Source organism: Geospiza fortis, unplaced genomic scaffold (genome assembly GCF_000277835.1).
Source record: "Geospiza fortis unplaced genomic scaffold, GeoFor_1.0 scaffold206, whole genome shotgun sequence".
Taxonomy (NCBI): Eukaryota; Metazoa; Chordata; class Aves; order Passeriformes; family Thraupidae; genus Geospiza; species Geospiza fortis.
The window spans coordinates 1,602,626-1,624,013 of NW_005054311.1; the positions used below are offsets into that span (position 1 = coordinate 1,602,626).

At 39.4% G+C, this 21,388-nt stretch overlaps 1 protein-coding gene across 1 annotated transcript in view; it reads left to right on the forward strand.

Annotated features, from left to right (window-relative positions):
* Positions 1-21,388, forward strand: part of FHOD3 (formin homology 2 domain containing 3) — a 334,937-nt gene that overhangs the window by 279,907 nt on the left and 33,642 nt on the right. Inside the window, exons 20-23 of the mRNA XM_031055632.1 lie at positions 1,382-1,540; positions 9,830-10,012; positions 14,542-14,661; positions 15,161-15,322. Coding sequence (XP_030911492.1) covers positions 1,382-1,540; positions 9,830-10,012; positions 14,542-14,661; positions 15,161-15,322 — 624 coding nt within the window. The remainder of the gene's footprint in view (positions 1-1,381; positions 1,541-9,829; positions 10,013-14,541; positions 14,662-15,160; positions 15,323-21,388) is intronic.

Here is a 21,388-nt window from a genome sequence, read left to right on the forward strand (position 1 = left end):
ATACAGCTGCATTCCCCATTATGGGCTGTCCACGGCTGGAGGTGCTTTGATTAAATCATATTTGCTAACTTCCAATTCAAAAACAACACGTAGGCCTGGCAGTGTCTCCGTGGCTGTGGTGCAGACCCAAGGAAAGTGAAGGACGAAGCTCAGTAGTCTAAAAAACAATCCTGAGCACAGACTGAGACTCGAGTAGTAAGTCTCCTCCTGGGCTTTCCCCGAATCCACAAGAGATCAAAGACTGATAACATCAGCGTGCAGGACTTCTCCCTACACTCCTGTGCTCAATGGCATTCCTCAGCCCGTCTCTGATAGGGAAAAGGTTAGAAGAACCACAGAAAACATGTTTACAATGTTCACATATATGCAGAGGGAGGAAAAAAAACCTGAGTATGAGGAGCAGAGTCCTCTCACCTTTCAGCTACCCGGCACGACATACATTGTTACCAAAGAGACGCCTTCTAGCCTGGGATGATGAGAGAGAGAGAGACGTGCTGAGGTATAAAACCAAAGAGCACATTCAACACTACATTATGCCACATAAGTGGATTTTGAGTCAGCTTGCATAGTTGGTTCACATTTTGCCACTATTAGGATGGGAGGAAGAGAAAAAAATTCCTTGGGTCTCCTATAGAACGGAATTTAAAGCATAGGTTGCCAGTTCTTTGTGATTTTATTATTACTTGTACTGAAGCTAAGATCCAAGGATATGGATAGTCTCAAATACAACTTTGTAAGAAGCACCAGAGTTTAAATGTTTCTGCATCTATGAAGGACTTGACAGACATATCATGAGCAGCAAGAACTTTCCCCTGGCAGCCAAAGGTCAGAAAACCAAGCCAGTGCCTCCAGAGAGGCACCTATGGCTCCTTTGCCAGTGTCCAAGGTGGATTTATAACACAGGAGAATGCTAGCAGTCATGTGGGAGCTACTCTGTTTCCCAGCCAGCCATACAAGTGAGAGAGGGTCCAGACTGGTGCATCCAGCAGGGAATTGAGCCCTGGAGCCCCTTGGCTGCCCAGCTGCTGCCCCAGCAGGCCTGTGCTGGCCAGTCCTGCTGCACAGCAGAGCTCTGGGCTGGCAGAGGCAGTTTAAGGTATTTTTCAAACTGGCTCTTGCCCCAAACTGCCCTTTTGAGGACTGTGTCAGACTAGCTCTGCTTTGCACAGCAACGTTCAGATGTCTGATTGAATCTGGACAGCTCATGTTGATATGATAAGGATATGCTACAAGAATTCAGCATGTTTTGATGCCTAAAAATAAATCAGGTTTACAGTCAGTGTCAGCTTTTGTGAGAGGGGGAAGTCATTAGTGAAAGGAGTGACTTTTCCTTTATAAAACAGATCAGACGAATAATGACCTTGTTCTATTCTTTACCAAGAAAACTGCTGCAGATGGGAAGCGACAGGAGATCATTGTGTTGGACTCAAAGCGAAGCAATGCCATTAATATTGGCTTGACTGTGCTGCCCCCTCCCCGCACCATCAAGACTGCTATTTTGAACTTTGATGAATATGCCTTAAACAAGGAAGGAATAGAGGTAAGAAAGAACAGTCAATGTCTTCAAGTCGGCATCTTCAATACTTTTTTCCTCATGTTGCATATGGTACAGGCCAGGACTGGTCTTGGAAGAAGGAGAAGGGGGTGTATTATGTCACGTCTGTGTTGAAATTTGTGAAACCAGTGCAGTGGACTCAGAAGCAGGAAGTATCATGAGGCTGGGCATGCTCAGTGATCGTGGATTATCTGCTTTGTTTGAGTAGCAATGGTGTTAATTCCTGTCAGGTTTTTCAGAGTATTATCTGAAGCTTGACTGAAATATTGTGAGCAGCAAAAACAGGCAGTGAGTTACTAGGGCTGATGCAACAGGTACAGGGTTTAATAAATTTCATGCCCAGCTTGCTGTTGGAGTCATTCTAGATTGTATATCTAATGGAAAACAAATACAGCGACTAGTTCTGCCCAGAATAGCATTTCTTTGTTACTGTTGTTTGAAGAAAAGCAGTTAGTATAAAGATTACAGATGATGTAATTTTTACCACTACATGTTTGACTTTGCAGATATTCTTACTAAGATCCAAGATGAGCTCTGTTTATTATTTTTTTTATCAAAACATTTTTCTTCTGTGAAGTGTAAAAGAAGCCTGTGGCTCCACTGTTTTTTTCATTATGGTCATATTCATTTCAATTTTTTTTTTTCAGTAAGGCTGTATCATCTAGTGAGAGTAATCTGCACAACTACAAATCTCAATCAGTGGCTCTCAGAAATCATATATTAATTCACAGTCACCTTTTTGTGGTTTGGCACTGTGTTTCATTATTTCCCCCTTTCCACCTCCACCTTGCTGACTACAAAAGAAAATGAGAAAAGCTTCCTGGAATGAAAATGGTATTGCCAGCAGTTGCATGCAAAAGAAATGCTTAAGGCAAAAGATCCTTCTAGTTAGAAGCCAGGGGCTGATTTGTCCCTACTAGAACATAATTTCTTCCTCAAGCTATATTGCTTTTTGCTATATGCATATTTTACTCGAAGGTGACAAATCACTCTAAAACCAGTAATTTTTTCATGACCCAACCCATGTACCCACCACTGCAGTCTGCAGTACTGAGCTTTAAAGTGTTGGAGAGCAGTACCCCTCCAGCCAAGCCCAACTCACAGCCAGTTAGATCTCAGTGCTGTAGGTGGTGTTTCCATGCAAAGTCCAACATAAAATGGCTGACAAAGGTGGACAAGTCTTCATTAACTTCTGGGTATCATCTCCTTAGAATTGTGTCCTTCTCTGGCTTCAGGTGCTCTGCACAGCCCATCCTTTCCACTGCCAACATTTGTCTCTGGGCTGTCCATCTGCCAACCACCTGTTGTGGTGTCCGCAGCTGTGCTTTGTACCACCACACCCTCCCTTGGGTGGCCTTTCCATTAGCTGCCAGGAACCCATAATTTAATTTAAAATATATATGAAGGTGGATTTCAATTTGAAGAATTCAAGAAACCAGGAAATTGTACACTGTTAATATACTTGCCCAGCACTATAGAAAAGGTCTCTGAGGTCTGTCCCCACAGCTTGAAGCTAAGGATGTGAGTAATCCTCATGTGATCATTCAGGTATTTGAAATCAGGAGAAAGGGTAAGTGCAGCAGAGCCCAGATACTTTGCACTTTGAGGAGTGAAGTCTTAATTGGTTGGAAAGGATTATGTCCGTGGAGAAAAGCGTTTTTTTCCTCAGTTATATATATTTATTTACTTCTTATCAAGTAAAACCCTACACTGAATTCAAATTTCCTTTTCAATCCCAAATTACATATTTTTCTTACAGCATGTTACAGAGTCAGACCTTTATAGTGATAGAGAGGTCTGGATTAAGCTACACAGAATTGGCCAGGTAGCACAGAGGTTGGTACAAAAATGCATTATTGTGAGCCTCACTGTTTTCAGCAGAACCTGACTCAGTTTTCCATACTGCCCCTTTGTTCTACAATGTAGGCAAGCTTTGTTTCCTCTGTCTCTTCTCTTTCTCTATCATTGGCTTTAGCCCTTAAGTTAGAGGGAAGAGAGGTTGTTGTTTCAGTCTGGATTTATAGAGGTTTTATGGTTCATATCTATCTAAACATCAGGAAATAATTGGTAGTCATTTTGAATGAATCAGTAATAATGTGAGAATCAGCTTCATGTATTAAAAACCCCACAGATAATACAGCAATTTGCTATATAATGCAATTGATAGCTTATCTATGGGTTGATTGAGTCAGGACCGGTATGGAAAAAAAAATGCAATTTGCCTAATTAAAAAATTGTACCACAGTGGATACTCAAAAGCCTTTCTGCACAATAATTGTGCAGATCTAGGTCTAGAAGAGATGTCATATCCAGTAAGCAGAAGAGAGATGTAAAGAGGACAGGAAAATAGATATGTGCAGTGGCAACATAACCTTCACTGCTAATATTTCAGAGAAGCTAAAATTTAGGATCATCTTCAGCTTTTGTCAGAACCAACAAAGAGCAGAGCACCTACAGTGTAAAAGTCACCTGACCCATCCTTTGCCTTGGCAGTGAGCTCTGTGTTGTGTCCTTTGCTGAGAAGCATTGTCACTGTCATGTGAATGTGTGTGTGCCTTTAGTTCTGCACCTCAGTAGATTAAATGGTGCCTTAAAAGTGACCTTAAGGATTCCTTTAAGGACAGTGGACTAAAGCAGTGCTGGCAGTAGTGCTAGCAACAAGCAGGGATGCAGTGGGCTGCAGGCCCAGGTTCATGATAGCCCAGTTCATCATATGCTCAAGTCCATAGTTGGAGCACTAGGTCCAGTAGAGCCTCCACTGCTGCCCTACATCTCCTGAATGCTGCTTTGCTTTTGACATTGAATTCTTGTTAGTAATCCATACTTTACTTTTTAACTTTAAATATATAACTAAGTGGAAAAAATACTCCACTTATTTTAAAGCCCTCTATTCCTAAGTATGTTCTATATTTTTAGGTCATAAAGCAGGTAGGTACCCCTGAGCTGTGAAAAAAGGCAGAAAGTGGGGCCATGACACTAGAAAGGCAGATGTAGTCCGCTTAGTATGCAAAGCAGGCACTGTTTGAAATGTATTTTCAAAGGAATGCACATCATGTGTTTGCAAGCCTGAGCCAGTCCAACAAAAAAAAAATTTTTGTGCCACCTTACATTTGCGAAAGTGCTTGTGTTTTCCTTTCTTTGAAAACTTGGCATTCATTGTGTTCAAACAACCTGGAGCTCACTGCAGAGTAAAGAACTGCCTCCTTACAATGGATGAGGTCTTTCTGTGAGCTAAGCAAAAGAGGCAAGTTTAAAATCCTGGCGCCTAATTTTTATGTATCAGAGGCAACTGCAAGAAGGGAGTCCAATAAACCAGTCCTTGGTGCTTGTCTGTAGAGAAGGAAATGAGTGGATCCCTCTATAAAGGGCTGCTTAGTAAGGAAACGTGGACCAAAATCAAGCAATACCAAAGACTATGGTTAATTTAGCAGACTAAAATTAGGGTAATGCTATGAGGAAATTAGCATGGTTTGTTTTCTGCTTTAGAATATGGCTTCGTGATGCTACACAATGTTGATTGCATTAGTAGGTATAGCTTTTTAATAAATCTTTGAAATGAAAAAAAATCTCTCTGGATGTGCTGTACCCTCCTTACCCAGGTGTGCTACACCCTGCATACCCATAATAAATAGCTTGAAGTATTGGTGTCTGGAGTGGCTAGATAGCCCTGAGATGTAAAAAGGGGTAGGAAGTGAGAGCTTGATGTTAAGAAGTCAGATGGTGATATGTATAAAGAGAAATCAAAATTTGATTTTTTGAAACAAGTAAGGTATTTACATTTTTATTCTGATCATTGACACGGTACATCAACATTTGCAGTTTCCAATTTGTTTGTCTAATGCTTTGTAAGAGTGTGATGTTTCAAACTATGCTAGCTTGTGTGACCTGGAAGAACACCTTTTTTCACAAGTCTAGACAGAAGAGAGAATGGCCTCAGTGGTGCCTTGCTGACCCACAGTCAGCATACCACAGCCCTAATCTGTTTCAGACTTTATTAAAAAAAAAAAAAAACACACTTTCTCTCATTGCAGCAAACCAAAACGTAATCTGCAGTTCCTGTGACCAGCAATGACATGTTCATGTATTTCTGTAGAGAGCTGAGGAAGAGGACTGGTCTGACTGAGGTATCAGTTCCTGATTTACAGGGATGGTCATCAGCATTTAAGATGTAATTCTTTCTCAGAACTGGATCATTTTTGGAAGAGTTGTAATAAAATTAGTGCAGGCAGCTTCCCTTACAGTGAAGTTCTAGCCTTCATATGCTGTTACATTTTCTTAGAGTTTCAGCAGGTAATGCAAACCAGCACTGGGTCTTGTTAACAGCTGCCTGGGAACCTGAAATGTGAGAGAGCCTTTCAGGAGTTGGATTGTCTTCTGAGACCTGTCAAACAGCTGGTGAAATACCCACTAATGTGTACTTGGTGACGCAGCTTACGTATTTGTGGTCCTCAAGCCGAAAGCTTTGAACACAACAACAACAAACAGATATTTGAGTTACTGTTTTCTTTGGCTGTTGTTCACCTGGTAAGATCAGGTGAAACCAAACACCAAAGATGAGACACCCCTGCAACCTCATCATCACTGAGAAGCCCCAGCATCTCATGAAAGAGAAAACTTAAGCACCTAATTTCCTCAGAGGCTCTGGGCTATTCACCATCACTGCTTAGGTGCTTCCTTGCATCCCACACTGAGGTCCATCACCCTCAGCCATATGTTGCTTTTGTAAGTCCTCCCTCTTAGGAACTTTTGGAGATTATACCTCAGGATGGCAGAGTCCAGGAAATGAGCAGTTTGATCCCTTTGCTGGAAGTTCAAGCAGGTGGCTGAGTCTGGCAGCAGAATAATGGGGGTCCATTATCTCATGCAAAAATTGCTTATTTTCCTAGATTATTTGCACACGTCTTCCTCAAAACATAAGGCTCTGGCCCAAACAGTTGTGTGAGAATGCATGAAGGTGAAATACATGTGTCACATGTACTAGAGAATATGAGCATAGGGTTTATTGATCACCAGTTCTTCTTTCATTGACCTGAAGGTTGCTGAGTCCACCTCAGTTACAAGAAAAGACTGAGGGAGCTGGGCCTCTCCAGCCTGGGGAAGAGCAAACTGAGAATATTTAAGTGTCTGAAGGGAGGGTGTCAAGAGGATGCATCCAGGTTCTTCTCAGTAGTTCCCAGCAATAGGACAAGAGCAATGAGCAGAAACTGATGCACAGGAAATTCCACCTGAATATGAAGAAGAACTTCTTTACTGTGCAGGTGACCAAGCACTGGAACAGGGTGCCCAGAGAGGCTGTGGAGTCTCCCTCACTGAAGATATTCATAAACCATCTGGTTGCAATCCTGTGCCATATGTTTTGGCACGGTTCCTTGAGCAAGGAGCTTGGATCAGTAGTCCCACTGCGGTCCCCTCCAACATAAGCCACTCTGGGATTCTGTGTACTGGGAAGAGCAGGATGAACTAATGGTTGGACTCTAAGCTGTTTATGATTTAATGGTCACATCAGGTGCCAGGAACCTTCTGCCCTGCTGTGATTTTGTGCTACTTTTACTGTTAGGTTTTTTTTTTTCAAAAAATAATAGAAATAAAAACTAAAATAATAAAAAAGTGGCAGATGGTGTACTCATCAGTTTCCAGCACCAAAGAAATGCCTCAAATTAGTCACAGAGTGGAAATCAAGAAGAGGAGCATTTCAGTACTTGCTCAGGGGCACACCAAGGATGATGACCAGCAGGATCAGAATCATTTGCCCAAGCAGGTCAGGGGTGCTGGTGTAGGTCGTTGTTATGGGGGCACTTGCACCCTGCATGGTGTGAGATCTGCCAGCAGCTCTGGCCCCACCAAGGCATGGCTTTCAGCAGCCAGGCTGATCCTCAGCAGCTGGCACCACAAGCACAGCCTCTTTTGTTTGGCATCCCCTGTTTCACATAGTATGGTATGCAGCACAGCAGTCTTGCAGAACTTGGACTTGAATGCTTTTTGTCAGCTCCATCTATCTTGTGATGTTTATATAAAGCTCAAGGAGGAGGAGAGTCCCTTTGGAAATAAAGCTTACTGTTTCTTTGCTCTCTTTAAAATGCCCCAAAGCAATGTAAAATTTGGAGTGAAGGCATTGCCCCACCACAAAATACTTGTGGGATCCCTGAGTAGCTGCCAAAATCCTAGTTATTTGTAGGAGGCAGTTGAGAATGCTGCTGCAGTGTTAGGCTTCAAAAATGCATCAGAAGCATTTTTACACCCATCACATGGCTACTGCTAAACTCTCCATGTATGGATGTCCAATATGATCCTATTTGCAAGCTGCCCTGTCTCAGCTGAGGGCGTGTCTTCCTCTTGTGGAAGAGAGAAGTAGGCACTAAGATGCCTGACTCCTTCAAGGGACACTGCAAAGCACCTTTCTTTATGAGTTTCAGGCTCAGTCTGGGGGGTTTTTTCAGACTTTTTTACATGAGTATTGATTCAGCACTGAGCCCATAAAGCTGCTACTTAGAAATCTAGTTTTATGTTAGGCATGACCCAAGTTACAGATTTCAGCATGTCTAGGTGGGTGGGTGGATGGATGGATGGATGGATGGATGGATGGATGGATGGATGGATGGATGGATGGATGGATGACAGGCACATCTCAAAATCAATACACAAATGCTGTCAGTTGAAACATGTGTACATCAGAATATTTTCCAAGCAGTCCTTTCAGGCTAAGGAAAAGCACCAGTGTGTTGAGGGATTTTCCTCCACTTCCTCTTCTTTTTTTTTTTACTTAAGATATTAATTTATTAAGGTAGAATCTTGAATTTCCAAGCAAGGAGGCTTTTTTTTTTTTTGGTCATTTATTACAAAGAGCAAGAGAGAGAGGCAATATTAACAGAAAAAATGCTTCTTTATTAATGTTTACAGAAGTCAACAGAAGAAAATGGACAGCAATAGAAATGCTGTGGCTGAAATTAAATAGGCCCAGTTCAACAAATTGAACCTTATTTGTCTGCTTAACTCTTGTTCTTTGCCTTATTGACCAGAAGTCCCTTGCTCTCTATCCACACTTAGCTCCAGCACTGTACAAACAGCCAGGGAAACTTTCAGTACTGGAAGGGGGCAGTTGTGCTGCTTTGATGAATTGGCTATGTCCAGGGCTGGAACAAGGCTGTAGTTTGGATTGGCAGGTCTGATAGCTCTTTGGCTGTATTTTTATTATTCTCTCCTCCCCTTCAAAACAGCCTCTATCATTATAGACGGCTACAGCAAAAACATGTCATTCCTGAGATGAATAAACATAAGTTGTGTTAAAAATCTGCTTTGCTTTAAGGAGGCATTGATCAGTAGGGTAGAGACCTTAATTTATCTGATGCCTTTATGATGTTTTGCTTTTCTTTTTTATTTTGAAGTGCATTTATTGTGTTAAAAACTGATTAAGAGGCAATAACTTAGAGAGCAATAATTTCAGAAGGAAAGCTGCCACATTTAAACAAGCCTGTAAAATTCATGACTTAAAGGGAAAATTTAAATATTTTGTACCACACTGACAGCAGAAACTGAAAATACTGAGATCCTTTTTCAGATAAAAAGAAAAAAAGGCCATAAGTTATGCAGTGCATAATTCAGCTTTAAATTCAATGCGTGTTCCTTGGTTCCTTGGGAAGTTGTTGGTTAGGGTAAAATCTTTAGGAGTGACCTAGTAAACTGTAATAGTTCCCATGTTCCATAAGAAAAACAAAACAGACTGAACAAAAGTAAGAAATGATGGGGACAGCAAGGGACAGGAGTCTTCAAGTTATTCCTGTATACTTAGAAGTGTGTTAGAAGATTTATAGATATTGGGGCTAAAAGGGACCTTAAAATCTAGTCTGACTTGCTGTAAATCACAGGCCACAAAACTGTTCTCCTTCTACCCTTACTTCCACATGTAATTTGCAAAAAGATATTAAGTTCTGACTTAAACATATGGAAGTCGATGAGATGAGTCCTAACCAATTTCCTTTCATGCCTTCAGTGTTTCATCCCATGATTAGCCACTTACTATCTACTGAATACAGACTTTAAAAAAATAAAAATTTCAATCCAGATACATTTTTAAACAAACTGCAGGTGTGTGAGATAGCAGTCCTTGTTTTGCTTCCTTTTACAGTGGATTAGTTCTTGGTTGCTGCTGTGCTGTCCTAGTTTAACAGACAAGGACTTAAGGACTTCTACTGTGGCTGCTGTGGGGTCACACAGCAACCAGCCCTCACACTCCTTTCAGCCCCACCACTGATGTTTGCCTTTTGGCTCCCTGTACAGAAAATCCTGACCATGATCCCCACCGAGGAGGAAAAGCAGAAGATCCAGGAGGCACAGCTGGCGAATCCCGATGTCCCCCTGGGCAGCGCTGAGCAGTTCCTTCTCACCCTCTCCTCCATCAGTGAACTCTCTGCCAGGCTCCAGCTCTGGGCTTTCAAGATGGACTATGAGATAGTGGAAAAGGTGAGGAAAAGCACAGGGATGGGTGGAGACTCTTCCGAGGCTTTGCCTAATCTTTCCCTGACCTTGGTATTATATGGACATTTTGAGGAAATGGTAAATGGGTCGCTTTTGTTTCGGTGGCCAAGCAGGAAACAGCTAAACTGATCCTTCATAATCTCTTCCTTCTATAAAAGAAAATTAAAAGATTATGTCTTCCTTCCTTTAATTAGTCACTAATGATATTGAAACAAAGAAGAGAGCTAAATCTCTGCCGCATCTTCTCCAGATGTTATTATTCAGGAAATTACTTCAGAGCAATGAGAATTTTTTTTTGTAAAGATTGAGTGAGGACTACTGTATTCAGTTTTATAGCATAAGAGTATTGATCTTACATGCATTTGAACTAAGGAAAACACCATCCATTAAGGGTTTTTTGTGTATAGCTCTCAAAATTCTAAACAAAAGATAAGACAGTTCAGCTCAGTCACACACAGTTGTTGCCATCTTCTCCGTGTTTTGCATTCATTCAAAGAACACTATAATTGGGGTGTCTGTCAAGAATGATGAATCATGGAAACAAATTTTAAAAAAGAGGATAAAATTTTGGTGCATAGGTGAGACAGAATGAAACTGTGTAGGGGATTTCAGGTACTTGCTGCCTTTCACAAGGTCTTCCAGGAATCTCTGCATGGGAGCTTCTTTTTGGCTGCACTTCTGGTGCATACCCCTGGCATTGCCATTAAAGCAGCTCTCTCCTCTACATATTCCTTTTGTATCTGTGCACATAGGTGTGTATTGAAAAATCAGTATAACTGTGTGATATGGATTCTAAAAAGTGAAAGGTGAAGAAGGTTCCACATGGTTGTGAAAATTCCTTATGTTTACCTAGCAATGGTTATTTAATGAGTTGTGCAACAGTGGATTGATTTGCACGTGATACTGTCAAGGTAACTCAACCTTTATTTCATTTTCCTAGATGTTAGGACATGCAATCACATGAATACTCAGGATTTTTATTGGAATGTTTTAGTATTAGCCATTTACATTTCTGACTTGTATGGCAAAATACTTGTATCTGGCATGAATACTTTTTTGCCAGTTTTCTCCATTTTGTTTTGGTTTTTTTTCACTCTGGTGCAGCTATTTATTCTGCTTTGAAGTTACCACAAGGCTAAATTGTACCTTTCATGTAAGGTGAGTTAGCAGTAGTTATTAATCTCTGCATATACCTAGAATTTCTAGGGTCCTCTCAATCAAAAAGCAACATTTGAAGCACCACTAAAAGCTAAAGAAATTCTGAGTTTCCTTTTGCCACAAAGTTAATTTATGGCCAGCTAAAATCCATGTAGAATGGACACTAGTACAAAATGTCTCAAATACTTAAATTACTCAGAGAAGCAACAGCTGTAGGGAAGACAAAACCAACATTTTTGTCCCTGTTTGAAGGTAGATAGGACTAAGCACAGTACTTACCATAAAATGGTAGAGGAAGTAACATGTGATAAGTGTGATAAAGTATGCGGAGCATATGATAAGCCTAGCAGACAAGCATAGATAGGACAGACAGCTTGGGTCTTGAGTGAGGACAAAGAAACAGGATCAGACATCAGGAGTGTAAGGCAGAGTGAGCATCTGGGTGTCTCCAGTGACAGAAGGTTAAGGTCAGAGTTCCAGGTAATCAGTAAATGTACATGTTATTTGGACTGAAATAATATACTGTGATATTCCATTTTTTAAAAATGAAGTAATTTACATTATTGATTATGATGATAAAAGAGACCCTTGAGCTGCTAACATTCTTCTATTCTTGAAACTATGTTTTTGCAGAAGACCTATCTGCAAAAGGTCAAAACCTTCATGAAATATAGGTCCTAGAATCACTTAGCTCCACAGCTTTGCTTTTCTTTTTTTGTCTGGCATTCGCTTGATCTTTTCTTTTTTAATCTGATTTTGCAATAAGGAAAATTCATAGCAGTCCAGAATGCACTCATATTATTTACCAAGTCACACATACATTTTATGTAAGATATAAGTGCTATTATTTCCATGAGGCTGGAAGTTTTAGATGGTCCCTGTTACCAACAGTGGGAAATACCTGAATTACTGGTAAGACCAGGGTTCTCATACATGAGACTCTTCACCTGCCCAGAACAGGGTTCTGCCTAAGTAGGTTTTAGCTTCATCTCTGACAACCTGAAAGAAAGGAATATGAATTGTTCAAGAAATGGGTTAAGTGATACATTTTTTATGTTAATTAAAAGCTTTTCAGGTATAATAAGGGAAATCATCTTTCTTAGCTTGAATTTAATTAGCTGAAGCAAGTAGGGGTACATTTGTAGGGAGCATCCGCAGCCTGTAAGGAGCTGAACTGGATGAATAAATATTCACTCTTTGCTCTCTATAGAAAATTTAAAGTTAAAGAAAAATGAATCAGTGTTAATTTAAATGCGTACCGAAGGTCGTTAGTGGAACAATAATTTCCCTCTCCTTTCTTTTGGTATCCTAGTTTAAATGCACAGACAGAAGAGGTTAAAAAATGCACTGTGTTCCTACTCATTCCTCATATGGAATTACTTATGATGCAGATATTGTCAATTTCTATTATCTCAAACAGGCTGTAAAAGTCTTAAAAAACGAATAGAAACTTTGATTTTTTTTTTAATTAAGATCACTGCAGACAAATATATCCTTTTTGCTGACTACTTAAAAGGTCACAAAATTAATAAAAGCAGGTGCAGAAATGAAAAAAGTACAATGAGTTGAGTTCATTTTTACATGTCCGTCAAACATTGAATCAGGCATTATAAGGTGTCTTTCAGACAGAAGTTCTGGACCAATCCTCAAATTTCATTCAAACCTAATTTTTAGCTGAAAAATAAAAATGTGATATCCAAGGATATGAGGTAGCTCTGCCTTCTCTATCTGCCCTCTTTAGATAGAAGGTGAGTTTTATAGGAAACAAGAGTGGGTAAATTTGAAAAAATCAGAAATTTGTCTGATTGTTCAGTATCTTGCACGCTTTTTTGTTTTTTAATCCTACAATACAATAAGAAATAAAGAGTAATTACAAATGCGTACTATATGCAGAAAAGTCTAAGATTAGATAACTTGTCTAAATGGCTCAATGAAGGGCTCAGTATGGCCTGGTTTGGAAGCCTCTTATGCCACCTTCTTATTCACCTGGAGAATGTTTTAAATTAGTCTTTTAACAATGTTTTTTTGGCAGGCTGAAAATTGATCTAAATGAAATAGTTCAGAAGCCCATGTTTACCACAGATTCAGAGCAGTTTGAGTCATCCCATGATGCAACAAAACAAACTAAATCAACTCTGATTTAAAAGCAGCTCAAAGAATACTGTGCAGCAGTATCATTTTAATTCACTTTGATAGAGTCTTGGATTATTTAACACCTCTCCTCTGATGTATAAACTACTTAGCTCATTATCTCATCTCTTAATTTGTCTTTAATTTTCCATATTCTTTTAAAGAGACAAATTGTTCTATAGGGACTAGAAATATATTTGATTAATCTTTTATGGTAAAATATCGCTATAGTTGTTGAAGACATTATTGTGTGTCTCCAAGAAAATGAAATTCTCAATTACTTTGCCTCTTGGTCTAAAATAGCAGCTTAATTTTGGCTTCTTGGCTCATAAAGAGTATAACAACATGGGAAATTGGGAAAAAAGTCTCTCTGCCCATGGCACAGGGGTCGGAACTAGATGATCCTTAGGTCTTTTCCAAAACAAACCATTCTATGATTCTGTGAAAAGAATGCTGCTCACGGATGTTAGAATGGCATTTGAAGATAGAAACAATGTGAACTGTTAGTGTGCATACAAAATAAATAACCCTGGGCCTCACACAGAGACATAAAAATAAGTTCTGTCAACTCAATTAGCCTCACTCTCTTCCTTTGAACTCTCTGGTGCAGTTCATTTCCTGAGGTAATAGAACAGAATTTATGATTTCAAGCCTTACCAGTATGCACATCTATATTCAGATAACGTGTAAATGGAAGATGCATTAAATTAAAATATTGAAATGAGGCTATTTGTAAAGCTTGATGTTTACAGCAGATTTTTTTCAGTTTTAAATTCTCACAAGCTCAAAACCATATCTAAATCACAGAAATAGCTATCGTTTGAAGAAAGCTGTAGGGTCAAGCTACAAATTTTAAGTCTAAATTTTTAAATTTGTTGTTCAAAGATTAGAAAAATACTTTTATGAAGCTTTTTTATAAGTTGGGGCTTGGAGGTGTTCATGGATTTAACTGACATGCAGCAGCATTCTCCTGTTTGGAATTACAGGATAGTCCCCAGGACAAGTAAGGCAGTTGCACACATGAAGGAACAACAGTAGGAAAATATTTTATGTACTTTTTTTGCTGTCCTTGCATGTGATTTATTAGCTGGAACATGGAAGAAAGCCAGTACACATGGCCAGTTTACACTCTGCAAGACGCCAGTTCAGGAACTTTTTGCAGTAATTAATCTAAACCATAGAATTAAAAACTAACCTTCACTTTCTTGTTTCTGCTCTTATGGTAGGAAGTTGCAGAACCACTGCTAGACCTGAAGGAGGGAATGGACCAACTGGAGCACAATAAAACTTTGGGATTTATCCTTTCTACTCTGCTAGCCATTGGGAACTTTCTGAATGGAACCAATGTAAGCCTGATGTCCCAGCATTTCCCCTGCAGCTTTTTTTCTTCAAAAAAACAGAAGTCAAAACCATTGTGAAAATTGCAACCCACTATTTATTTTGTACCAGAAAAGTAATTTAGGGAACATAACGTGCTTTTTTTCTGTGTTAGGGTGTTTTGTGTTGTGTCTTGCCTCTTTCAGCATAATCTGAAGGAAAGTGGAACTAAGCACTGTTCTAGTGTAACTCCCTTAAGTGTAGTATTGATGCTTTGCATTCAAAGTGTGAGAACTGTGTCGTGGGTCATTTCACTGCAGATGGACTGATTTTAGGCCTAGTCTTCAGCAAGTTAAAAATTATTAAAAGCAAGGAGTTTTCTCTCCTGTAGGATTCTTCTTCTTTCCCCTCTATCCCTTATTGGTCATCATTTTTGTCTGCTAGCCTGCATGGGAAGGAGTAAGCATTTTTATTTTTAATGTCGTTTTTTTAGTGTCTTTATTTTTAATGCCCTTTTTTTCGTTACAGGCCAAAGCTTTTGAGTTGAGCTACCTCGAGAAGGTTCCAGAAGTCAAGGACACAGTGCACAAACAGTCCCTCCTGCACCATGTCTGCACTATGGTGGTAGAAAAGTTCCCAGACAGCACTGATCTTTATTCGGAGATCGGGGCCATCACTAGGTCAGCCAAGGTATGTCCAGTAGGTAAATACATCTATATGTAAATTTTTATAACACCTCTTTGAAGTGATATATTTAAGATTTTATTCTATTCTCTTTTTTGATTTTCTGAGCCTCCCTGGTTGCAGCCCTATTTATAAGCATGTGTTCATTGTGTCATTTGCACTGAGTTTCAAAGATGCCAGTATTCCCTCTTCTGAACATTATTTGTGTCTGTCACAAGGTTCCTTCATCAGAGCACTCTTAGGCAGCCATTGGTTATGACAGCCATGCTAATGTTATGTACATTATTAATGTATATAACTATTGGGAACTATTTTCAAGTTAAAACTTTGACCAGTATCTTCAGGTTCATTTATTCTGTGGCTTGGGGGAATCTCTAAAGGCAGATGCCTGATTGTATTTTAAATCCAATGGAAGGAATGAATTTTTTACTAATAAAATTTGTCTCTAGAATTAAAGAGTCCTTGAAATACTTGGTTTAACTCACAGAATCACAGAATTGCTGGGGTTGGACAGGACCTCAGCATGTGACTTAGTACAACCCCCTGCTAAAGCATGTTCACCTAAAGCAGGTTGCAGAAGAAAAGTCCAGGTGGGTTTGGAGCATCTCCAGATGATCTCTTGAGATCTCCTTAGGAGTTAGGGAACATGAATAGAAATAAAGGAATTTTGTTGCAGCACCTCTTGTCAAAAAATGATAATTCCCTGGTTAATGCATAGGTCTGGTCAATGGCTCAGTACGGTATGAAGATTATTACATGCTGTGGGTGGGCATGATAGGAACGCTGTAAACTCACTCTTGAATCTCTCAGAGTGTGAAATTTCATTAATAACCCTTAAAAATAGTACATTGCTTGATTAATGTAAACATGGGAGATAGCAAACATAAAATTTCTCTTTAGGAGTCATGTCTCATGGAAATGGCAATAATTACAGCAGATAATTATAGTGTCCTTCTAGTCCAGTGTCTTGATTCAGACAGTGGCCAATACCAGCTGCTTGACAGAAGAGCACAAGAACTTTCTAAGGGAATGAAAGATTTCTCCTAGAAAAATATTATTTCATGAGCCATAATTCTCATTATGTGCATCAAATAGAGGGATGAGTTCTTTTCCAAAGGCCACCTTATTTGGATATTGGGAGAGGAGCTGGAGAGTGTCAGGGCAAACAACTCTGCCCCACAACCCAGGACATCTGTATAATACAATACTTTTTTTTAACTGCAAAAATGAAATCTTATTTTGGCTCCTAGTGGAGCTCTTGCAAAAATGAATTCATAATCTATTTTTTCTGCTGTCCAATTTGCTAGTTTCAGGAATTACTGTCTGAATATACTGACCAATAAAATATTTTTTCTTTCTAATTAACAGAATAACTTAGGTTGGAAAGGATCTCTGAAGGTCATATGATCCATCACCCTTTTCAGTGCAAGACCAGATTAAACTAGGCTGCTCAGATCCTTGTCTAAGTCTTAAATGATCCTTTTATGTCTTTTGTTTATGAGACCATTTCCACACTTTTCCTTCATCTTAATTTTTTGGAATATGTTAAACAATATTAAGTACAGTATTCCAGCCTCTCCTTATCACTGTCAAATCTTACTGTGTTTGTCCATTCTGCTACCTTTTGTTAGATGTTCTGAGGTTTTCTCTGTGTTCTTTGACTGCTGGTACCCTTTGGACACCCATTGTCCCAGGGCAGTTCCCAAGGAGAGCCAGGCTGTCCTGAGCTGACAGAGCATTCAGAACTCCCAAGGGAGTCGGATGCTGCCATGCACTCTGCACTTCATTGCAGTCTATAGCAGTGACCATGATCTGCTGAAGAAGATTTGCTGCTTATCTCTCAAACCCCTAATAATTCAGTTCAGTCAGGACTAATCTGAAAATATTCCTGCCATCTGTAGATTTTACCCTCTGGATGTCCTTCCTTATTTCCAGATTATTTTGATAAACAAAGTACAAACCATGAGATGCCTGTTGTTAGCCCTGTCAACAAACGAGAATCAATGTGTATTCCTTCTTTTCTTTTGCTCTCTTAACCTCACAATTCATAGGTGGCCTGCCATGAGTCCCTTGAAAAGATTTTGAAATTTAATTTTCATTACTTAGTCTTATCCATTTCCTATTTTATAAACATTCACAATATACTGGTTATTTTTATGTGTTACGTTTCCTGTCACTCATCCTTTCAGCCAAGTTACCAGATGCAGTAACAAAACCTGGACCTCAGCCCCAACATTGCTGCTTTTCTAGGGATAGGCAAAACTTCTACTATCCTTTTATTCTCTAAGTTACCAAGTATAGTTTCATACATATTCATGTTCATTTTAGCCAGTGGCTTAATTTCTTTATTTTGATTGATGTCATAATTACTGTATTCTACTTGTTTACTTCTTTGTAAGATATCATCTCTCTCCAACATGAATTTCTGCTAGTAAGGTTTCAAACCTTACTATCAGTTCACATCTCTTAAAAATATAATACAGAAAAAGGAAAGGAGCACCAGAGTAGGTTTTTCCCCAACATTCTCTGTGGTGAAGTTGGATGAAAAGAAGTCATCTTGCTTCCCTTCTCTAATTTTTGTCTTCCTCAGTTTCTTTCCTCCCCAGTGATCCAGGACCTCCTACATATTTTCTTTTTTCTTTTTTTTTCTTTTTTTTTTTTTTGGTACCATAAAGGAGTTTGTGGCTTTTGTTTTATATCCTTAGATATTTTCTCTTTAGATTCCATCTCTTTTCTCCTAGTTTTCCTCTTGTACAGCCTATGTTTAGGCTCTCGTTTATTGCCTTCAGTGAGTTTGGTTTCTCATGTTTGGAAGATTTAACTTTCTGTTGTGTTTTTGTTTTTAATTTGAGTGATTCTTACTTTTTTAACATTTAGGTATATTGGTTTCTCATTTCCTACTTCTTCTCTTTGCTAAGAAATTATTTCCCTTTTTTCTTAGATTGGGATCAAGTTAATCACTAAGAAGAAAAATTACCACAAAAGAGAAGAGCCTTTGTTTTCCAAAATTCTCACCAACCATGCATGGTATTCTCCCAAGTGGTTCTTCTATTTTTCAATCATAGAAAGTGGAAGAAAGCTTAACCTACTGCTGTCACTTAAAAAAAAAAATTAGGTTTAAGAGCGTGCAAAATTGAGCACAGTCTTTCAGTCTGTGGTTTGCTGATCCAGTGGCCCTGCCCAAAGCGGATGAAAATCCAAAAAGGCCAGACAAAATCACATTAAGAGAAATTACAGCCTTAACCTTCCCCGTGTCGCCCAAGGTCTCCCTCCTTGGGATGTTCCTGCATGTGTTAAACCACTGATGGATTACTGTAACAAGCTCTATTCCCACTTGATCATAGCTGCCACAAATCAGAGAGTTAGGATGTGGAAGCCATCCAAGCTGCCCTCTTCAAGGGAATGTTCACAGACAAGGCGAAATCTTGGTTTAGGGAAGCTGACAGGAAAGGAGAACTAATATATCACTGTGGATTAGGCTGTATTTTGAGCTCTATTTTGCCTACAAACATCTTTCAGAAACCACAAAGGCTAAACAATTTCCATCCTGTAAACAGAGATGCCCCTTCCCCTGAAATGTGCATCATATAAGAATTTCCTGAGCATTAGTTCATGAAAAAACCCAAAAACATAAAGGAAACAGGCTGCCCCACCAAAAAGGAACTAGAAAGACCAGAAACAAAATGGTATAGTTATTGCAAAACTTGTGGCTTTTTACTGAAGGACTGAAGTCATAAATGGCACCAAAAAAAACCAGACACATTAGAGAAAAAATACAATTCTAGATAAATAAAATCATTTATAAAGTCATGCACAGCACTGATTATTTAGTATCACATGAATTAAAATGACTTTTCTTTCTTATTTTCTTGATATTTTAAGTTGTTTTTTTCACTGAAGTTGTACCAAAACTGATGTACCTAATACTGAAGCAGACCCTCAGATTTCTGCAGTTAAGATCGAGTGTTGTTCCTAGAAATTTCCTTAAGTGGTTGCCTCAACCCCAATATCTCCTCTGTTAGTGAATGAAAAATGTGTTCATATTAAAAATGTTCATCTTCTCTCTCTAACCCTTAAATATTTCCCCTGTGCACCTGAAAACTGGCCAGCTCTGTAGATAAACTATAATTGTCATTTTCTTCCCCTGATTTTAATGACTTACAAGATGTCAAACTTCTATCTGGTTTTTTACCCCTGCAGCAAGACACTTGGGCACAGGACACTCACAGCTACTGAGCAGTGGAGAGGCAGGCAGCTTTTAAAAGTAAGAAATAGGAAATGTTAGCAACACAGGAGGGGACAAGGATTGCTGATGGGAAAGAACTTAGGATGAGCCTAAGGCATACACAGGGGAGAGGGAAGCCTGCAGCAGCCTGCCCTCCAAGGACCTTAGCAGGGAGGCATAAGGAGGCAGGAGCTGGCTGGAACAGAAGTGATATTTGACATGCTGTAGCTTCTGCCTGATACAGTGGAAAGCAGAGAAAGGATAAAAAAAGTAAATTTAAAAAAGGTAGGAAGAATCATGTTGCCTCCTGTATTCTTTCAGTGCGGTTTCTCACGTCTCGCATGACAGAAAGTATTTGTGTGCAGTTATTTTTCAAGTATGTTTTCCCTACATTATTTCAAACAAAAATAAATGCCAAAAGTCAAATTATTTTCCATGAAAAACACGTCCAGGAATGCAAGGTTTCTTGCAGTCATTCCTTGTGATGCCAGCAGCTGCCTCAGATTGTGGCATGGGCTAGCAGGAGCAGAGGTGAAAGCAGAGCAGGGAAAGGCAGATCCTGTTGGCTACAGAGCATACTGGGGCAAGGGGGAAGGAGTTTCTATGGCAAATGAGACTTTGAGGTTGTGTCTCAAAGAGAGCAGATGAAGTTTAGCACATGTGCCTTATGGCACTGTGGTGTTTCAGTAGCATTCCAGGTGATATGACTGCAGGAATTGTTGCAGGTGACATAACACTATCTGAAGCGACCTACGTCACTGTCTGGTATAGCTCTCCTTTGTCCCAGATTTTGGAAACTGCCATACAGCATCTGCAAAAAGATCCCATGTAGTTAGGATATTGTTTAATGAAGTAAAATGCAGTAGAGATGTGTGTACCATTGGGTAGACTCATCTGGTCATACCTCAGTGAGCACCTCTGCCACCTCTGTCCTGTAATTTTTCATTAGTGGGTTGATTCAGGTGCTCTCATTTCCAAAATTATTTTCACAGGATGCCACTTCTTACCCAGGAATTAGAACTGTCTAAGCAGAACCTTCTTTATATATTGCTTGCTTGAGAGAGCTGGCATCTATCTTGGTTAAAATGCATGCCCACAGTGTGCAAGTCAGACTCACAAGGGTCTTGGGATAATTCTTGTGACACTTGGTGAAGGAAACCAGTCTGGAAATATTAGAGGAGACAGAGTTTTGAACATACGCCACAGAAGGTCGCTGCTCTCAGATGACAGTGTGTTTGCAAGGAGCAATTCTCAGAATTTCCTTTGGCACTGACCCAACTCAGGAAAAGAGGAAGATTTCATGTTCCCTGCCAGAACGCATCCCTGTAATAATGTGAGAATGAACGGTCTGACCCTAACTTATAAACAGCTCAGACTAGACTGTGGTCTGCTGCAGAAACTATCTTGAACTTGGAAAAGAGAAAGCTTGTGTGTGGTTATGTATATCTTTCTATGAGGTACAATAAAATAGTTGTCATTTTATTGTGCATTTAAGACAACATGTCATTGTGAAAGCATCAATCTTCTCTTAAATGCACCTTGTAACTAAGAAAAAAATGCAGAAATCCAGGTCTTCCTTAGAAAATAACTGGGTTTTGTATGTTCACCACTAAAAGAAGCAAGCTATACCAATAAACAATAGACTATCAAACAATAGAAATCTTATACAAGCATGCTGAGGCTATATAATAAGTTATTCACTGGCCTTCAGAACAAAACTTTGGATACAGTGTTTTTGAAAATAAGTCTTTCATCAATTTCCATTCATTTACTTGTTTGGGGGTTTTTGCTTCAATCCACATGTGGCATTTTTGACCCTGTTGAAGAGCTGAATGTTAACACAGGAG